Source organism: Ochotona princeps, chromosome 31 (genome assembly GCF_030435755.1).
Source record: "Ochotona princeps isolate mOchPri1 chromosome 31, mOchPri1.hap1, whole genome shotgun sequence".
NCBI lineage: Eukaryota > Metazoa > Chordata > Mammalia > Lagomorpha > Ochotonidae > Ochotona > Ochotona princeps.
Window position 1 is genome coordinate 697307 of NC_080862.1, and position 17386 is coordinate 714692.

Sequence of the window (17386 nt, forward strand, 5' to 3'; positions counted from 1 at the left end):
CCAAGAATGCATTCCCAGAATCACAGACTAACAGGAAGGAGGAGAAGCTCTTCTACCAGCAGGAGCACCTTCGTTTCCGCCTACTTCATCTCCAAGAGCTGCTGATGACGGCACTGCTTTGACGTGTTCTAACACCAGGTCAACAGCTCTGACTCCCCCAGCAGGGCCCGCTATGCCCCAGCCTGTTCCCCCAGCAGGGCCCGCTATGCCCCAGCCTGTTAGTCAAAACACCCCAGACCGACCCTGACTCCCCCAGCAGGGCCCGCTATGCCCCAGCCTGTTAGTCAAAACACCCCAGACCGACCCTGACTCCCCCAGCAGGGCCCGCTATGCCCCAGCCCGTTAGTCAAAACACCCCAGACCGACCCTGACTCCCCCAGCAGGACCCGCTATGCCCCAGCCCGTTAGTCAAACACCCCAGACCGACCCTGACTCCCCCAGCAGGGCCCGCTATGCCCCAGCCCGTTAGTCAAACACCCCAGACCCAGAACAAAGCACCTTGGATGGAAGCGGAGAGTCAGTTGTGGAATCACTTCCCTAAACAGAACTGCAAGTTTTTAATTTTCAGCCATCCCTTCCATCTTTCACTGTGTGCAAATATTTTAATGTGTAATTTCACAGGCTGTTTTCATTGTATCTTAAGAAGCTTTCTACTGTAATGAACATTTTGGACGATCAAATAATTTTCATTCAGTAACTATGCTGTAAAGACTTTTTCTTACATTGGTGTATATTTAGGTTGTTTACAATACTTGCTATTCTAAAAGAATTGTGGATATAAAAAGAATTTGTGCCTATGAATTCTTTCTTTTGTGTTATTATGTAGGATAAGTTTTCAAGATAGGCACAAACAAGTAAAATACGAGCAGAGCCCTTCACACATGAGACCATGTCTTCTGTAAACAAGCAGCAAAAGCAATAGAAATGCAAAGATCTTGTTTTAAAACTGTTCAAGATCAATCTCTGCACGGCCTGGTGCGGTGGCTTAGTGGCTCCGGACTGACTCAGCTCTGGCTGTTGCGCTCACTTGGGGAGTGAATCACTGAATGGGAAGACTTTCCTCTCTGTCACTTCTCTCTGTATATCTGACTTTTCAATAAAAATAAAATAAATCTTAAAAAGCCAAACAAACCCGAGGGGCCAGCACAGTGGTGTGGCAAGCTAACCCTGTGCAGGCATCCCCCAAGAGCGCCCACTCCTGTCCTGGCTGCTCCACTGCAATCCAGCTCCCTTTCATGGCCTGGGGAAGCAGCAGAGTTTGACTCAAGTCCTTGGGCCCCTGCATCTATTTAAGAGACCCTTAAGATGCCCTTGGCCTTGGTTTAGACCACTTCATCTACAGCAATTATGGCCATTTGGGGAGTGAACCACCAAACTGAAAATCTCTTATTTCTTCTAATTCTACTTAATAAAAATGAAATAAATCTTAAAAAAAAAAGATGTTAAATGGCTAAGTTACGGCAACCATATTACCCAAAGGTAAATTAGAAAAAAAAATGAAATCCATACATGCACATAGGAATTTGGTTTGAGAAAATTTTCATCACACATCAAGTCAGAAAGCACTGGAGGGCTAACAGGCCGGACAGACAAGCTGGGCTCTGGACAGCAGCGGCAGGCAAGCAGCTAGAAAGAAGCGAGCAAATGCTCTAACACACTCAGGAGTTCAGCAGGGCAGAAGGAGTCTGAATAACACTGATAACATCTGAACAAGAAAGGAAGAACACAGTATTTCATATAATGTTGATTTAAACTGACATAACATATATATCTCACGTAGAGCCCTTGAAAGCTCACATTCTGCTATGAACCTAAACAGCATTTTCTTGGATTTTTCTTCCCAAGAAAATACTTAAAGTAAGCAAAAGCCCCCTTTCACACTTGAGCCTTATGGGGTGGCACCCTGCTAATGGAAGGAGGGGAAAGGGCCTCACCAAAGGCCGGGCGTCACTGCAGGAGGCCATGGGGACTGACACACAGTGTGTGGCACTTGGTGGGACGACACTACGTCCGTGAGCACTATCTTCATTTAGCAAGGGCGTGAAGTCATCTGCTTTGGCCCTTCCAAGTCAACCACAGGTGGAACTCCAAATCCAACAACTCTCCAGCAGGCCAATTCCGGAGCTCTTAACCTTGGGCGAGCTGTGAGTGAGGTCATAAACTCCCACACAGCCCTTCCAGAAGCACGCCCCTCAGCCCTGTGATCAGGAGGGGATGTTACAGGAATGCAGCTAGTACTTCCTGATGACGGCTGAGAGGAGGCAGTGAACGGGGCGGGCCAGGCACCGGGATGCTGCTCTGCTCAGGCTTTGGCAGTGAGGCAGGGCGTCCCTTCAGCACTGTCACAGACCCGCACGACCTGGCTGAGGGCGGCGTGCCGACTCGGTTCACAGCCTGCGCGATCCGCATGGAAGCAGCAGCAAGGTAGGCTCCCCCTTCTTGACGAGGTTAGCACAGTCTCACTTATTCCCACCAGTATCTACTTATACATGTCCAATCCACACCTTGGGGCACAGTCCTGTGTGACACTAGTTCCCTTTTAACCAGTCTGACCTTCTGCGGTTTCCATAATGTAAAGCCTACCAAGACCCAAAAACATGACATAGAAAATTCCAGAAATAAACAACTCAGTTTTTAAACTGTACCACTGTGTCCTGTCTCATCTTTTAGTCCAACATATCTATACTGTATTTGATACCTATTACTCATTCAGTAAGAAAAAAACAGTATTTACAGGATTCAACACTACTAGACTTCAAGCATCCACTGGGGGTATTAGAACACTTCTCAAGAGATGATGGGGTAGTACTGGATTTACTCTGTTGCTCGAATCATCCCAGCTTTAGGCACTCAGGTTCCTCCACTGGGTCCCCGGTGTCCCTCTAACACACCTCCACAGGCTCCTCCACTGGGTCCCCGGTGTCCCTCCAACACACCTCCACAGGCTCCTCCACTGGGTCCCCGGTGTCCCTCCAACACACCTCCACAGGCTCCTCCACTGGGTCCCCGGTGTCCCTCCAACACACCTCCACAGGCTCCTCCACTGGGTCCCCGGTGTCCCTCCAACACACCTCCACAGGCTCCTCCACTGGGTCCCCGGTGTCCCTCCAACACACCTCCACAGGCTCCTCCACTGGGTCCCCGGTGTCCCTCCAACACACCTCCACAGGCTCCTCCACTGGGTCCCTGGTGTCCCTCTAACGTTTCTCCACTGGGTCCCTGGTGTCCCTCTAACGTTCCTTCACTGGGTCCCTGGTGTCCCGCTAATGTTCCTCCACACGTTTGCTCTCATCACTTTATCACCTTTGCCTCTACAGGACGCTCTCAACTTGGGCCTGCCCTACAACAACAATCCATGCCCTGACCTCATAACCAGCCATTTCTCCAAAGAGCCTAGTCTGACCTCCTAGAGCACAGTACGAGAAAACAAGACCTGAGCGACAGGATTTGTAAGATCAACTTCACAGAGTTCAACTGCATTTTACAGGTAAGCAAACTCAGTCACAAAGAGATCTGGTAACTTGGTCAAGGTTTTTAGCTCAAACTGTCAGGCCAAACATCAAAACTAAATAAAATTGAAGGAAATAGGGTTTGGGTGGAGAGCACCCATCACTGGCACCTGGGGGGCACAGAGCACCCATCACTGGTGCCTGGGGTGTCATCACTACCTGTTAGCAATTAGCAAAACAGCTGAAATCAGTTACCATACATCCATGGTTCGCACGAGACCTCACAAGGCTTCAGACATTCACCTGGAACAGCCGCTTCATGCTCCCAACGAGCCCGGACTCTGTCTCCACAGGCTAATGTAGTACACGCAGATTCACCAACACCAAGAATCCCTCAAAACGTAGCTAATCAACCTACTAAAATAATTTTAAGACTAATTTCTATAGACATCATTCAAACAAACACATAGTATCAAAAATGAGTTTCAAATCTACGAACGCATAATGGATGCATGTACGTGTGTATCTATGTTAGCACATTACATGTATGTATATACTATGCTAGTAAATTTCACACTGGGGGCTGGTGCTGTGGCTAAACAGGCTAATCCCCCAGCCTCCAGGCATCAGTATCCCAATGGCCCATTGTTCCACGTCATGCCCTGGCTGCTCCACTTCCTGTGCAGTTCTCTGCTTATGGCCTGGGAAAGTAGCAGGCATGGACCGAGTGCTTGGTCCCTGTGCCCATGTGGGAGACCTGGAGGAGGCTCTAGGCTCCTGGCTTTGAACTCTGGCTGTTGCAGCTTTTTGGAGAGTGAACAAGTGAAGGGAAGATCTCTGTCTGTCTGTCTCTGTCTCTTTCCATGTCATTCTTTCCAAGTAAACTAAATACATCCTATGAAAAAAGAATTTCACAATGATGAATTTTCAATTTCTAATGATAGTAACGTTAAAACATGAAAAATATGGCATTCCCATGTACCTATTAACTTCATTCCTTTTACACTCAATTTATCTTCAGTTCCCAGTATGTAAACATTACAGTTCAACACCAAGGAAACAAAACAGGGCACAGACTCAGTCCTCTCCTAGGAAAGCTCCGAGTGGCCCTGAGTCTCCTCTGCCGATTCTTCCTGCTCTTGCCAATGCTAGATTAGTGTTGCCCAACAGCAACACGACTCAGCAAGGTGAGCAACTTCTGGGTTAACATTTTAGTTTAAGGGAGTGGTATCCAGTTTACACTTGGAGTGTTTCTCAACTAAAACTGGTCATGCTGCAAGAGCTCTACAGCCACGCAGGGCCAGCCATCACAGCCCTAAACTAGGCAACGCTGCAGTGTATAGGCTGGGTCTTTAGACTGGTTCACTTCTCTAAATCATTCCTCTGTGATCTCGAATGCTTTCACGGCACCTATAGGTACTGACCCTCAAATCGATGTCTAGCCCCTATCTGGTCTCTGAACTTTAGATTCATGTACAACCACATGGCCACAAACTGAATTTGTCCCACACTGAACTCCTGGCCACCAACCAATGATCCTCAAATCAATCTGGCCTTCTCTAGACATCTCATTTCAGTACATGGTAACTCCAGCTTCTCGCCTGGGAGGGAAAAACCAGGGCAGCCTGGTTTGCACCTGGTTTGCCTACTTTGCACCAGTCACTTGTTAATGCAATGCAGAGCTTCTCAAATATTCTAACGGAAACCTTACAATCCAGCCAATCAGGATGACCATTTGTGCTCATCCCCCAAGAAGGAAAACAATAGCATGCACCAACAGTAGAGGGTAACAACATGACAATTCAGTTCCCATCAAGAAAGTTTACAAAGAACAAGCATACATGCAAAATGGGGCAAAGTGTATTAAAACCGTCATGGAGATATAAACAATATGCAGAAAAAGCAAGTGTTAAATGCTATTAGTAAATGCTTTATAATGCAGTTTTCCAAGAGCTAAGAAATCAGGAGGCTCTGCGTCTTCAGCTGTTTGGAAAAACTTGCTCTTATCACCGATAACAATGACATACCTCACGTTCCATGCAGTGGTAAAGTCTGGGTTTAGAAGCAGCAGGGTACATGTGACATCTATCAACTCTAAAATAAAAAGAAGTTACATTAAAAACCAATAGTCCTACCCTTAAAAGCTTGGCTGTTCTTTCAAAGCTCTTTTTATGTTCTACCTCTTTTCATACGTAAACATCACAGTATACTAATATAAATCTCATGTTATATTAATCTTAATGTGATCCCACTCTAAGCTGTCAGAGGCAGCTATGAAGATTACTTCAAGATTTTCATCTACTTTCGATACGTATAATCCTTTTATCCACAAACGTTTTAACAGACGTAAAAATTACATACATTTACTGAATATCAAGTGATACTTCAAATACATTTTTAACATGCTAACATTGAAACAGTTTTATGACATGTGATGTTTTTGAAAAGTTAACAGAAAAAAGTGTATTACCAAAAAACTGCTGTGACAGTGCAGGGTTGCAGGGTGTTAAAACGCCACCTGCTAAGCTGGCATCTTAACCGCACTACCTGCTTAAAGATCAGTTCTTCCACTTCCAATCTAGCCCTTTGGTAACATGCCTGGCAGAGCCATGGACGACAGCCCCAGAGCCGGGGTGACGTGCCTGGCAGAGCCATGACGACGGTCCCAGAGCCGGGGTGACGTGCCTGGCAGAGCCACAGACGACGGCCCCAGAGCTGGGCTCTCGCCCACCCATGCAAGACACCCTGACCGAGTTCCTGGCTGTCAGTTAGGACCTGTCCTAAACCTGGCTCCTACAGCCATTTGAGGACTGAACCAGCAGAGGGAAAATTCTGCCTCTGTATTGTTCTGTCCTTCAAATAAATAAATCTTAAATAAGCACATAAAACTATGCATGGATTTAAAAACATATTTGCACCAAAATAAACATCTATTCACTCCATTTTTCATAAATTTTTAAAAATATCACTATATGCCAATAATCTAAATAACTTCTTCCTTTAGAAATTTTTGTAATTTTTACATAAAAGGAAACAAATTTCTATACCACTATTTAATTCCACATACATCAACTGTCTACATGCACATTTTCAAAAATAAAAGGGCAGCTGTTCCAAACTGAGTATTTTCTCTTAATTCAACTCACTTAACATACTGTTCCTGCATTTTTACCTAACTAGAGCAATGGCAAATGCACACTTTTGTTTTTTATTCAGTATTATTTATGTTCTCTTATATTGCTAATAACAGTTGAATAGGAATTCTTTAATATACACTACCACTTATTCTAAACCAGACTTTTCAAAAAATCTAATGGGTTACTACCTTGGGCTATATTTCCTAGAGTAGAACTACTACATCAAAACAATACACAAATTGGCAGTATGGGTCCTACAAAACATTTCCCAACTGACCGACTCATTTCATATTCCCAGTGTGAATCTGTGTGCACCTGTGCCCCTGTAACTCTGATCTACATATAGCTACAGCTGAAGAAATGAATATGACAGAAAAAACTGTATTTAGTTTCTGCTGCAATTTGTATCTTTCATTAATGTTTATTATTAGGAACTTTTTTCTTCCTGTTTATAGTCCACTTTATGAACAACTATTCATTAGTTATTTCCTATTATGGTCTTAACAGAATTTTTACATTTGCAGCTAAACTCTATAAAGCTCGAATTAAAGCAAGCCTGTAAAATGTGAATGTGTTCCCTTTGTTTTACTAAAACTGAAAACAGAATTCCAGGAGTAAGATCATCAGTCTGAAGGCAACATAGTGAAATACAGTAACCTTACTAGGCCAATATTAAACACCAAGTGGACAAAACAACAGAAAAGAATCATCATGACTTCTCATCACTGTGTTTCCAAGATTTCCTGTGACTCTCACGCTTACGGTCCAGAGTATTCTTACTCCCCTTCACAGACGGCAAAACAAGACCGACAGCACTACGGCACGCGGGCCAGCCGCCCAGGTGGCAGGTGACCAGGTCAACAGCTGGCAGTGTTTAGGCAAACAGGTGTACGGCACTGAAATGCAAACACCTGGAATGCTGTTTACATTAGCAACTTGCCAACACTCACTAACAGATCCTGTAGTCAGATATTCCAGTTACCAACACAATCAATTATTCTTTTTGCCAGCTTAACCAGAGCTGAACTTTTTCAGCTCCTGACTTATTACCAAGCATACCGTATTTTTCAACTGACAAGCAGCAACAGCAGGATCAGCACACTTTCATTTCTGAACTCCCCATTACAAGCCACTGCAAGCATTACAACAGCACACTTACAAACATCAAACCACTTAACTTCTTCATTCTTCATTTCATTTTTAGTAGGTTGCATACTGATTTAACATTTAGCAGAGAAAATAAATATAATGTGAGCCCAGCACGGTAGCCTAGTGGCTAAAGTCCTCGCCTTGCATGTGCCAGGATCCCATATGGGCGCCGTTTCTAATCCCAGATGCTCCACTTCCCATCCAGCTCCCTGCTTGTGGCCTGGGAAAGTAATCAAGGACAGCCCAAAGCCTTGGGGTCCTTCACCCGCATGGGAGACATGGAGAAAGCTCAGAGGCTCCGGGCTCCTGGCTTCGGATCGGCGCAGTACCGGCCATTGCAGTCACTTGGGCTATGAACCATCGGACGGATCTTCCTCTGTCTTTCCTCCTCTTTGTTTATCTGACTTTCCAATAAAAAAATAAAATCTTTTTAAAAATGAATATAATGTTATGTACTACTATTCATTTACTTTTTGGAAGGATTTGTTTGAAGGAGATCCAGAGCAAGATCTTTGATTTACCAGCTCGTCTCCCCAGGAGCCTCTTCGGCATGTCCCACGTGCATGCCGGGAGCCCAAGCGCCGGGGCCACCACACACCGTTCGCAGGCAGCAGCGAGGACATGAGCCGGTGCCCGTATGGGAAGCCAGCATGACAGGCACGCTTTGTCTGTGGCACAACAACACTGGCCCCAGTACAACCCATTTAACACTACAAGTATTCCAAGTACAAACAGTAGCTGCCACTGCTCACCCACATCCTCAGTGTAACTATGGACCAAGATGAAATGGGCCTTTCAGACTGAGGGAGAAGATGCCATCATCATCACAGAGACCCATCTTACTGTCCAGAAGGGAACCCCCACATGGAGAACACACAGAGAAATAAAGGAACTGCTAGGCAATCGCACACTCCTCATGCTGGGCCTACCCTTACAGGGGCTTCCTGGAATACCATAAAGAGTAAGGCATCACAGACAATGCAAAGAGCAAAAACGTGGGCAGTAAGGCTTGGAACATCATACAGCCTGCTCTTACAGACAGCTTGGGTACCAAGGTGTGTGGGCCTCACAGAGCAGGTGCAGAGTGAGCCCACCAGAACCTAGGCCCAAGTCCTTATCAGCAAGGTACCGGAGTGCGGGCCTCACAGAGAAGGGGCAGGGCAAGCCCACCAGAACCTAGGCCCAAGTCCTTATCAGCATGGTACCAGCGTGTGCGGGCCTCACAGAGCAGGTGCAGGGCGAGCCCACCAGAACCCAGGCCCAAAGGCCTTATCAGCAAGGTACCGGAGTGCGGGCCTCACAGAGAAGGGGCAGGGCAAGCCCACCAGAACCTAGGCCCAAGTCCTTATCAGCATGGTACCAACGTGTGCGGGCCTCACAGAGCAGGTGCAGGGCGAGCCCACCAGAACCCAGGCCCAAAGGCCTTTAGCACAGCCTCCCATTCCCGCCTACCCACGCATGCTAGGCTGAGCTGAACCCCGCCATGCTCTGCACACCTCCTACCTGACTAGTCTCTTCTCTGGTTTTGGCTCAGATTGCCAAAAAAACTACAATTTGGATTTTTTTTTAATGTTTCAAAAGCTCTTAAATACACCACAAAGCATTCTTTGTGTAGTTGGGAGAAATCTTTCATCTCTGCTGTGGATGTATTTTTCTTTGTAATTTTCATAAATATTATCTTCTTAGTCAGACACAGCCGGCTGTGCCATTCCAGTAAATAACTAGCTCATCATCACACCGCAGGCAGAAAATGAATCTGTTCACGTGACACTCCAGCAAGCAGCTCCACTCCAGATGTGACAAGGTGAGGCTGTAAGGACACTACAGAAATTAAAGAAAAATGATACTCTATTACAGAACATTCTAGAAAGGCCCAAAGTCAGTGGTCACCTGGTAATGGCCGGGGGAGTTTTCTTGGCTTCTGAAGCAAGCCCCAGGCCACTGTGCACTGCTTCACCTCTTCTGCAGAGTACATCAGGTTAGCACCGGACAGGACCAAGCACCGTAAAGCACTGTGAAAACCCCAGAGAGGCTGTGTTCATGACAGGACACGCAGAATTACAGCCAGGCTGACCAGGCGACTCCTGCTTACCCAAGACGGGCGACTTATGACAAAGGTCTGATGAACATCTAAACGTGATAAATAAACAAAGGCCATGGTCCTCGCTCTGAACTCCCAGCCTGCTTTAGCAAAGGTTGTTAAAGTAATCAACAGCAACGCAGGGTAACAGGTGTGCAAGCTGTCTGGATAAAGGACTCCGATCACAGTGCAGGGACATGGGGGCTGGCATTGTAGTCACAAGTCACAGCAGCTTTGCACATGGGCATTGGTTCCAGACCACACTGCCCCCTGCTTGCTAATGCGCTTGGGAAAAGCAGTGAAAGCTAGCTCAAGGGTTTGGGGTCCTACACCCTTGTGGGAGATCTGGAAGCAGTTCCTGGCCCCAGGCTACTGCTGCCAACCCCCTACTGAAAGACCTCTTTCTCTGTAACTGTTTAAAAAAAGAAAGAAAGAAACCTTTAAAGAATGCACAGAAGTAACTACTGCTTCCGGAAACAGTGTGTGCAAACCCTTATGCTGGTAGCCACACCAAGACAACAGCAAACGATACGAGACTGGCCTGAGCCACAGCACAGACCACGGCAGAGGAATACAACCGTGTCAGGGGAAGGCAGAACTAAACCGCAGACAGGAAACTAACACGTGTCTGGCCAGCACAAGAAGCGGGGAACATAAACAGCTTTTAAAGAGACAACTAAGTTACCCACTGAGAGCAGGGGCAAAAAAGAAAGGTACAGGGAACAGCTGGAGACAGAATCTGGAAGAGAAATTTTGCTTAGTAAGAACTCCAAAGCTATGGTCTTTTGTTTTTCCTAGTTTGCATGGACTTTTCAAAAAATCAGAATTGTGGTATCGTTCCTCTCTCAAACCAAACATTGCTATTTTTACAGCAGTTTTTGAAAACATCAGTCTCAGCGTTGATGCCGCGGTGTGGTGAGTAAAGTCATCACCTGCAGTGCTACCATCACGCATGGATGCTGGCTCACGGCCGCCCCGCACTGGAGGCTGGGCCATCCCACATGCATGGATGGATGCTGGCTCACGGCCGCCCCGCACTGGAGGCTGGGCCATCCCACATGCATGGATGGATGCTGGCTCACGGCCGCCCCGCACTGGAGGCTGGGCCATCCCACATGCATGGATGGATGCTGGCTCACGGCCGCCCCGCACTGGAGGCTGGGCCATCCCACATGCATGGATGGATGCTGGCTCACGGCCCGCACTGGAGGCTGGGCCATCCCACATGCATGGATGGATGCTGGCTCACGGCCCGGCAGCTCCACTTCTGACCCAGCAATAGAAGCTGGTCTAAGAGTCTGGGCCCCTGGCACGCAGGTGGAAGACCCAGAAGAAGCTCCTAGCATGATGCTCACCTTAGGGAGTGAAGCAGTGGACAGAGCAGCTCGCTCTCTCTCTCCCCCTCTCTATGGAACTCTTTCAAAACAAATGAATAAAAATATCAATCTTTAACTAAACAGTGATGCTTTCCAAACATCTAAGGACGTCAGCATGCTAATAAAAGCATGAAGAAAAAACCCGTGCCAGGAGTCCAGGTCCTGAAACCTACATCAGGTGCCTTTCTAGGGTTCCAGAATGATCAGTGGTGCAGACACCGATGTCCTGAGCTCCTTTCTAACCTGTCAGCTTTGATTATTTGGCTCTTTATATGAGTAATAAACAAAATGGGTTCAAAGGCAAGGGATTAGTCATGAAGTAAATGCTTTTTCCCAATATTTTCAGCATTTTCTTCACCATCTTCACCTATGTTCCAACTGCTTTGGTTCGTAAGTCTGGCAGATTACTCTTTCATTACCCAGCATCTGCAGGAAACTTTTTCCATCAAGTCAAAAATTCAATTCCTTATTTTTTACTGACAATACTACAAATACACAACCTGTGAGGTGTGATACCACGGGAAATGATGTTCTCCACAACCTGAAGACTAGTTCCACAAGGGTGCGAGTTAGGCGACTCTGAAGCCGCCCTGCACACGCGGTGTTATCCAGCTGGGTTTAGACAGCCGCTCTTCCCGAGTGACCTGCACCAGCTGGCCTGACCCAAGCACAGTGCTCAGGGTACAGCTGGCTGGGCAGGTCCGGAAGGCCACGGGGTGGGGGCTGGCAAAACACATGACAATGGGCAAAAACTAACCATCTGAAACAAGTACAACTTCTGACCTTTTAAAAACCATACTGTATGGGCCTGGCGGCGTGGCCTAGCGGCTAAAATCCTCGCCTTGAAAGCCCCGGGATCCCATATGGGCGCCGGTTCTAATCCCGGCAGCTCCACTTCCCATCCAGCTCCCTGCTTGTGGCCTGGGAAAGCAGTCGAGGACGGCCCAAAGCTTTGGGACCCTGCACCCGCGTGGGAGACCTGGAAGAGGTTCCTGGTTCCTGGCATCAGATTGGCACGTACCGGCCCGTTGCGGATCACTTGGGGAGTGAAACATCGGATGGAAAATCTTCCTCTCTCTCTCCTCCTCCTCTCTGTATATCCGGCTTTCCAATAATAATAAAATCTTTAAAAAAAATAAAAAATAAAAAATAAAATAAAATCCATACTGTAGGGCCCAGCGGCGTGGCCTAGTGGCTAAAGTCCCCGCCTTGAACACCCGGGATCCCATATGGGCACCAGTTCTAATCCCGGCAGCTCCACTTCCCATCCAGCTCCCTGCTTGTGGCCTGGGAAAGCAGTCGAGGACGGCCCAAAGCTTTGGGACCCTGCACCCGCGTGGGAGACCCGGAAGAGGTTCCTGGTTCCCGGCTTTAGATCGGCGCAGAACTGGCCATTGTGCTCACTTGGGGAGTGAAACATCGGATGGAAGCTCTTCCTCTCTGTCTCTACTCCTCTCTGTATATCTGGCTTTGTAATAAAAAATAAATAAATAAATTTAAAAAAACAAACCATATTGTAGTTCCTCTTTGGTCTACGTTGATTCAATATATTACTATGTGTAGAATACAAACAATCTGGCTTTGTTTCATCAACTAACTTGACTGATTCATAAGGTGATGAGCTAGGGAATTAAAAGACAAACCTCTTGGGTTTATGCCTAAATTAATGCTTGTAAAGTTTATACTCCAAGACTTAAGACCATGCTCTGAAGTTAAACCAGGCCTAAATGTAGGCACTTCCTTCAAGTTAACAAGTGGCTTCTCTCCATCCTTCCTCTAGTACCCATCCCGCTGTCCCCATCCTTCTGACACTCTGCCCTTCAAGATGAAAACAAACAGGTCTGCGTGGTGGTGTGCCGGGTTAAGCTGCGGGCTGCAGTGTGGGGCTCATAAAGCGCCAGGTCAAGTCCTGGCAGCTCGGTTTCCCATCCATATCCTGGCTAATCTACATGAGAAAGCAGCAAAAGCTGGCCCGTGCTCGGGCCCGACACCCACATGGCAGACCCGACGAAGCTCCTGGCTCTTGGCTTCAGCCGTCCCGGCCAGCACTGCGGCACCTGCTGAGTCCATCAGTGGACACAGATCTCTGTCCCTCTGCCTGCCCGTTACTTGGTCTTTCAGACAACAAAAAACAACCAACCAGCCAACCAAACGGGTAACAGAGCACTGGCTGAGAGGAGTAACTCAGAAAAGGATACTACTGCTCTGGAAGGCTCCTCTTCTGTGGTCTCAACGGGGGAAGTGCTAGTAAGCGGTGACCGCGCGATGCCCACCACGGTGCTGAAAGGACGCAAGGACATCGGAGTGTCACATCTCTGCTGCTCTTCTTCAGCACGCCTTGCGCCCTCAGAGACTGTTTATCATTTATTGTGAACTTACTTATCAAAAGGGCCTTGTATTATTCATCTTTGCGTCCCCACAGTTCTCAGAACTGCTTCCAGTATGAGCATGCTCTTGGTAATGACTACCAAATTGGGAATTAAAATTCTCTAAGAGGGTCCTCTGTGATAGCCCAGCAGCTAAAGCCCTCACTTTGGACGCACCAGGATCCCATATGGGCATCGGTTCTAATCCCAACAGCCCTGCTTCCCGCCCCGCTCCCTGCTTGTGGCCTGGGAAAGCAGTCGGGGACGGCCCAAAGCCTTGGGACTCTGCACCCGTGTGGGAGACCCGGAGGAAGCTCCTGGCTCCAGGCTTCAGATCGGCTCAGCTCTGGCCATTGTGGCCACTTGGGGAGTCAATCAATAGACATAAGATCCTCCTCTGTCTCTCCTCCTCTCTGTATATTTGACTTTCCAATAAAAATAAATAAATCTTTAAAAAAAATTCTCCAAGAAACGAACTTCTTGTTTAAAATCAGCCTCCAAGCACACTGCATGTGCTGAAGGGACTGACATGGTGTGTAGGAAGGCAATAACCTCGACAACAGTGGACGGCAAACTGTTCCACAGGAAGCCCTTAAGAAGCAAGAGCTGCGGGAGCCAAGAGAGCACGCAGGGACTGTGCACACGGAGTCTGGCCGGGTGGGAACAGCTGCCGGATCAGGCACTGTCGGCTGCAGCGAAGAACCCTCCTGAATGCCTGCAGGGCTTGCCTGTGCTCACTTCAGCACTGGGACAGGACAGGGAGGGCTGGAACTCAACCAGGATTCAAGTGCAATGGCAAAATACAATATACACAACATACAACTGCCGCCCTCAGCCGACCATCACCCATCTGGACTGATAAACACAATCAGAACAGCTTTGGTTGCATTTTACCTAGAATCAAATTTGTTGCACTTCCACAAAATGACTATACACGCAAAATGTAAAGACTAGTGATCCATTTCCAATGCCTCTCCTGACAGGTGCAGCACCCGTCCAGGCAGAGAATGGAGAGGCACAGCTAGAACCCAGGCATGCCGGAGACAGTGGCTTTTCTCATTCTATTCCTGTTGCTCCCAGAAGCCCATGCGAGGAAGGCGCAGTCTACACTTACCGTCTTGGTTCAGCCACTGCTTCCTCGTTCTGTACAAGAGGAGCTTGCTGTGCACGTGCGGCAGAAGGAACTTGACACACCAGCTCTCCAGGCCAAGCTTGTTCTCAACCAGGACGATGGGACTCCGGTTATACCGCGCTTCCGGACACGGGATCAGGCCAATCTCATCACTTAGTATGCAAAACACACAAAAAAATTACACAGAATATAATATCAGCTGTTCCAAACGTTTTTCTATTATCTAGTTTTAAAACCTCACATACTTCCCCCTTTAAAAATATTGTTTATCCTCAGCTGAAGGCAACTGCCCAGGTTGCCTTGTACCCAGGCAAGTGTCACACTGCTGGGAGAAGAGCAGCCAGTAGCTGGTGGGCATCCTGGGCCTGGTTAATGCCAAATTTCTGTTAACTATACCAGTGTGCCAGCATACTCATTTATTCTTTTTTTTTTCTTTTTAAGATATGTAGGAGGTAAATGCCAGCAAGTCGGCACACCAGCACGCTGGCAGCCAAGGTGTGGGAACTGTGTGCAAGCTTGCATGGGCCTCAGGATGGTACGCTGCACTACTGGGACTCACACGCTCGAAGGCATGGGGGCTGTGGACGGCTCAGGAAAGGGTGTATGGGGATGTGTGGGAGAGAGGACCTGTGTTACAGGTGAAGAATGACTTCCGGGGGACTTCCACTGACCAAGCTACTGCACTTGCGAGTATACAAGAGGGCTGACGCCAGGTGGTTTGGAGGAGGGAAACTGGAGTACCAATCTGGGACAGACCAGTCCACATGGGAGAACTGAGCTGGGATAGTTTGTATCAACCACCACCCACCAGTGTACACAAAGGCAGTGTGACTGGGGGACAGATTATGCTGGGTGGGGTCCTAGCACCTGCTGACACTCGTGAGGTCCAGGTCTGGGAGCGGGGCTGGTAGGGGGAATTTGGGGAACTCTCCTACTGTGTTGTAGCTCCCACTGGTGAGCACAAGAGCCAGAAATGGGGGCAGGCGGTTTGGGTTGAACATGGCTACCACATCCCTCAGCATGGGTGTGGACTGGGTCCGGGAATGTGCCAGCCTGGACTAGGCTCCAGTACCCACTGGTGTTTGCGAGATCCAGAGTGGGTGTGGGATGGGCCTGAGTAGGTCATGGCACCCACTAATTCACATGAGAGCTGGGTCTGGTGTTGGGCTAGGCAGGGCCAGGCAGGGCTTGGCTGTAGCACCCATCAGCAAGAGCCAGAATGGGTATGGATTGGTCTGCAAGGCCACAGTACCTGCCGGTGAAGGTTGGGATTGGAGGTAGACCAAGTCAGACTGAGCCAAACACCCACTGGTGTGCAGCAGATCTGACCGGTGACTGGTCTGATGGGAAGCTTGGGAAACTCCCCTGTTAACACGCGGCCCTGGTGGTGAGCACGAGAACCAAAGCTGGGGGCGGACTACAGCATCAGCTGGCACAGATGTGGGTTAGGTCTGGGGTAGGCAGGTGCCAAAGTCAGGACAGAGTATAGGCTGGGCCAGCTTGGGACACAACACCCACCAGTTCACATTAGGCCTTAACTACAGCCTAGTCATCCTGGGCTAAGCTGCAGTAGCCCTTAGCACGAGCTGGGACTGAAGGCAGGTCAGGTGGAGCCCCGCTGCAGCACCAACTGGCGAACACCGAGGGGAGACTTTCCATAGCAGACTGCACTATTGCACTCACCAGCACAGGCAAGACCCCAGGCCAGAAGGGAGCCTGGTTCGGGGGGTGCTTGTACGGACTCCCCTGCTGGGCCACTGCGCCCACTGGTGCATGCAAGGACCAGGGTAAGTGGCGACTGGCTGGGCTCCAGTGGGCTGGATTACACAGCATGCTCTGCACAGACGGCAGGCAGTGAGCCTATGGTTCCAGGGCGCTGGACTTCAGGCTTGTGTGCCTAGTCCCCTAGGTCATAATCTACTTTTTTTCCCCAATTTTGAATTACTTTAAAACTGAAGGGACCTCATTCCTCCACGTTTATGTTCTCATCTTAGAGCCAACTGAGGTCAGATGAGGCTGTAGGAACCTTTTAAGGCCATCCAGCTAGTGGCTAAATTAAGAATACAGGCCTCTCAATACTTAGTCCGAAACCCTCAACACTAACGTGATGAACAGGATTTAAATCAGTTCCTTTTATATTTCTATCCATTTGGATTTTAATTTCATACTTAGGTTGGAGTACTCAGGGGAAAAAAAAATTAAAAGCCATCTGTCACCTCTCTATTGTATTCATGCTTGAGTAGCTAACCTTTTTTCCTGATTACAAAGTCAGATTATGTGAAACACATTCTATGATCCTGTTTGAAATCCAGCAGTTCCTATAGTTTGACCTTGGTTTGGCCTCTGAATCCATACAGTACTTTCAACTCCAAAAGGTACTAAGCAGTTTGGAAGGTGAGCCCAGAGGGAGGTCCTTTGGTTATCTGGGCTGCACTCCCAGAAGGTAACTCTCACCAGGGAGTTGGTGAGAAGAGCCTGAGTTGAGCCCAGCACCTGGTAGTACTTGGTTTGCTCGAGATTCCTTCCTGACCTGTGTTCCATGCTCCACGCCACCACTGTGTTCAGAGACCAACAGGACCACCTGTTCTTGCCCTTGACCTTCTAGAACATTAAAGTTCATAAACATTTCTGTTTCTCTCCATAGCACTGATTTCTCTCAGATAATTCACTATAATAATAAGAACCTAGTAATATATA

General features: G+C 48.1%; 1 protein-coding gene across 1 annotated transcript in view; it reads right to left on the minus strand.

The window, feature by feature from the left end:
- PTAR1 (protein prenyltransferase alpha subunit repeat containing 1) overlaps positions 1–17386 on the minus strand; it is a 30142-nt gene that overhangs the window by 7353 nt on the left and 5403 nt on the right. Inside the window, exons 2-3 of the mRNA XM_058657314.1 lie at positions 14672–14841; positions 5477–5543 (exon numbers count right to left, since the gene is read on the minus strand). Coding sequence (XP_058513297.1) covers positions 5477–5543; positions 14672–14841 — 237 coding nt within the window. The remainder of the gene's footprint in view (positions 1–5476; positions 5544–14671; positions 14842–17386) is intronic.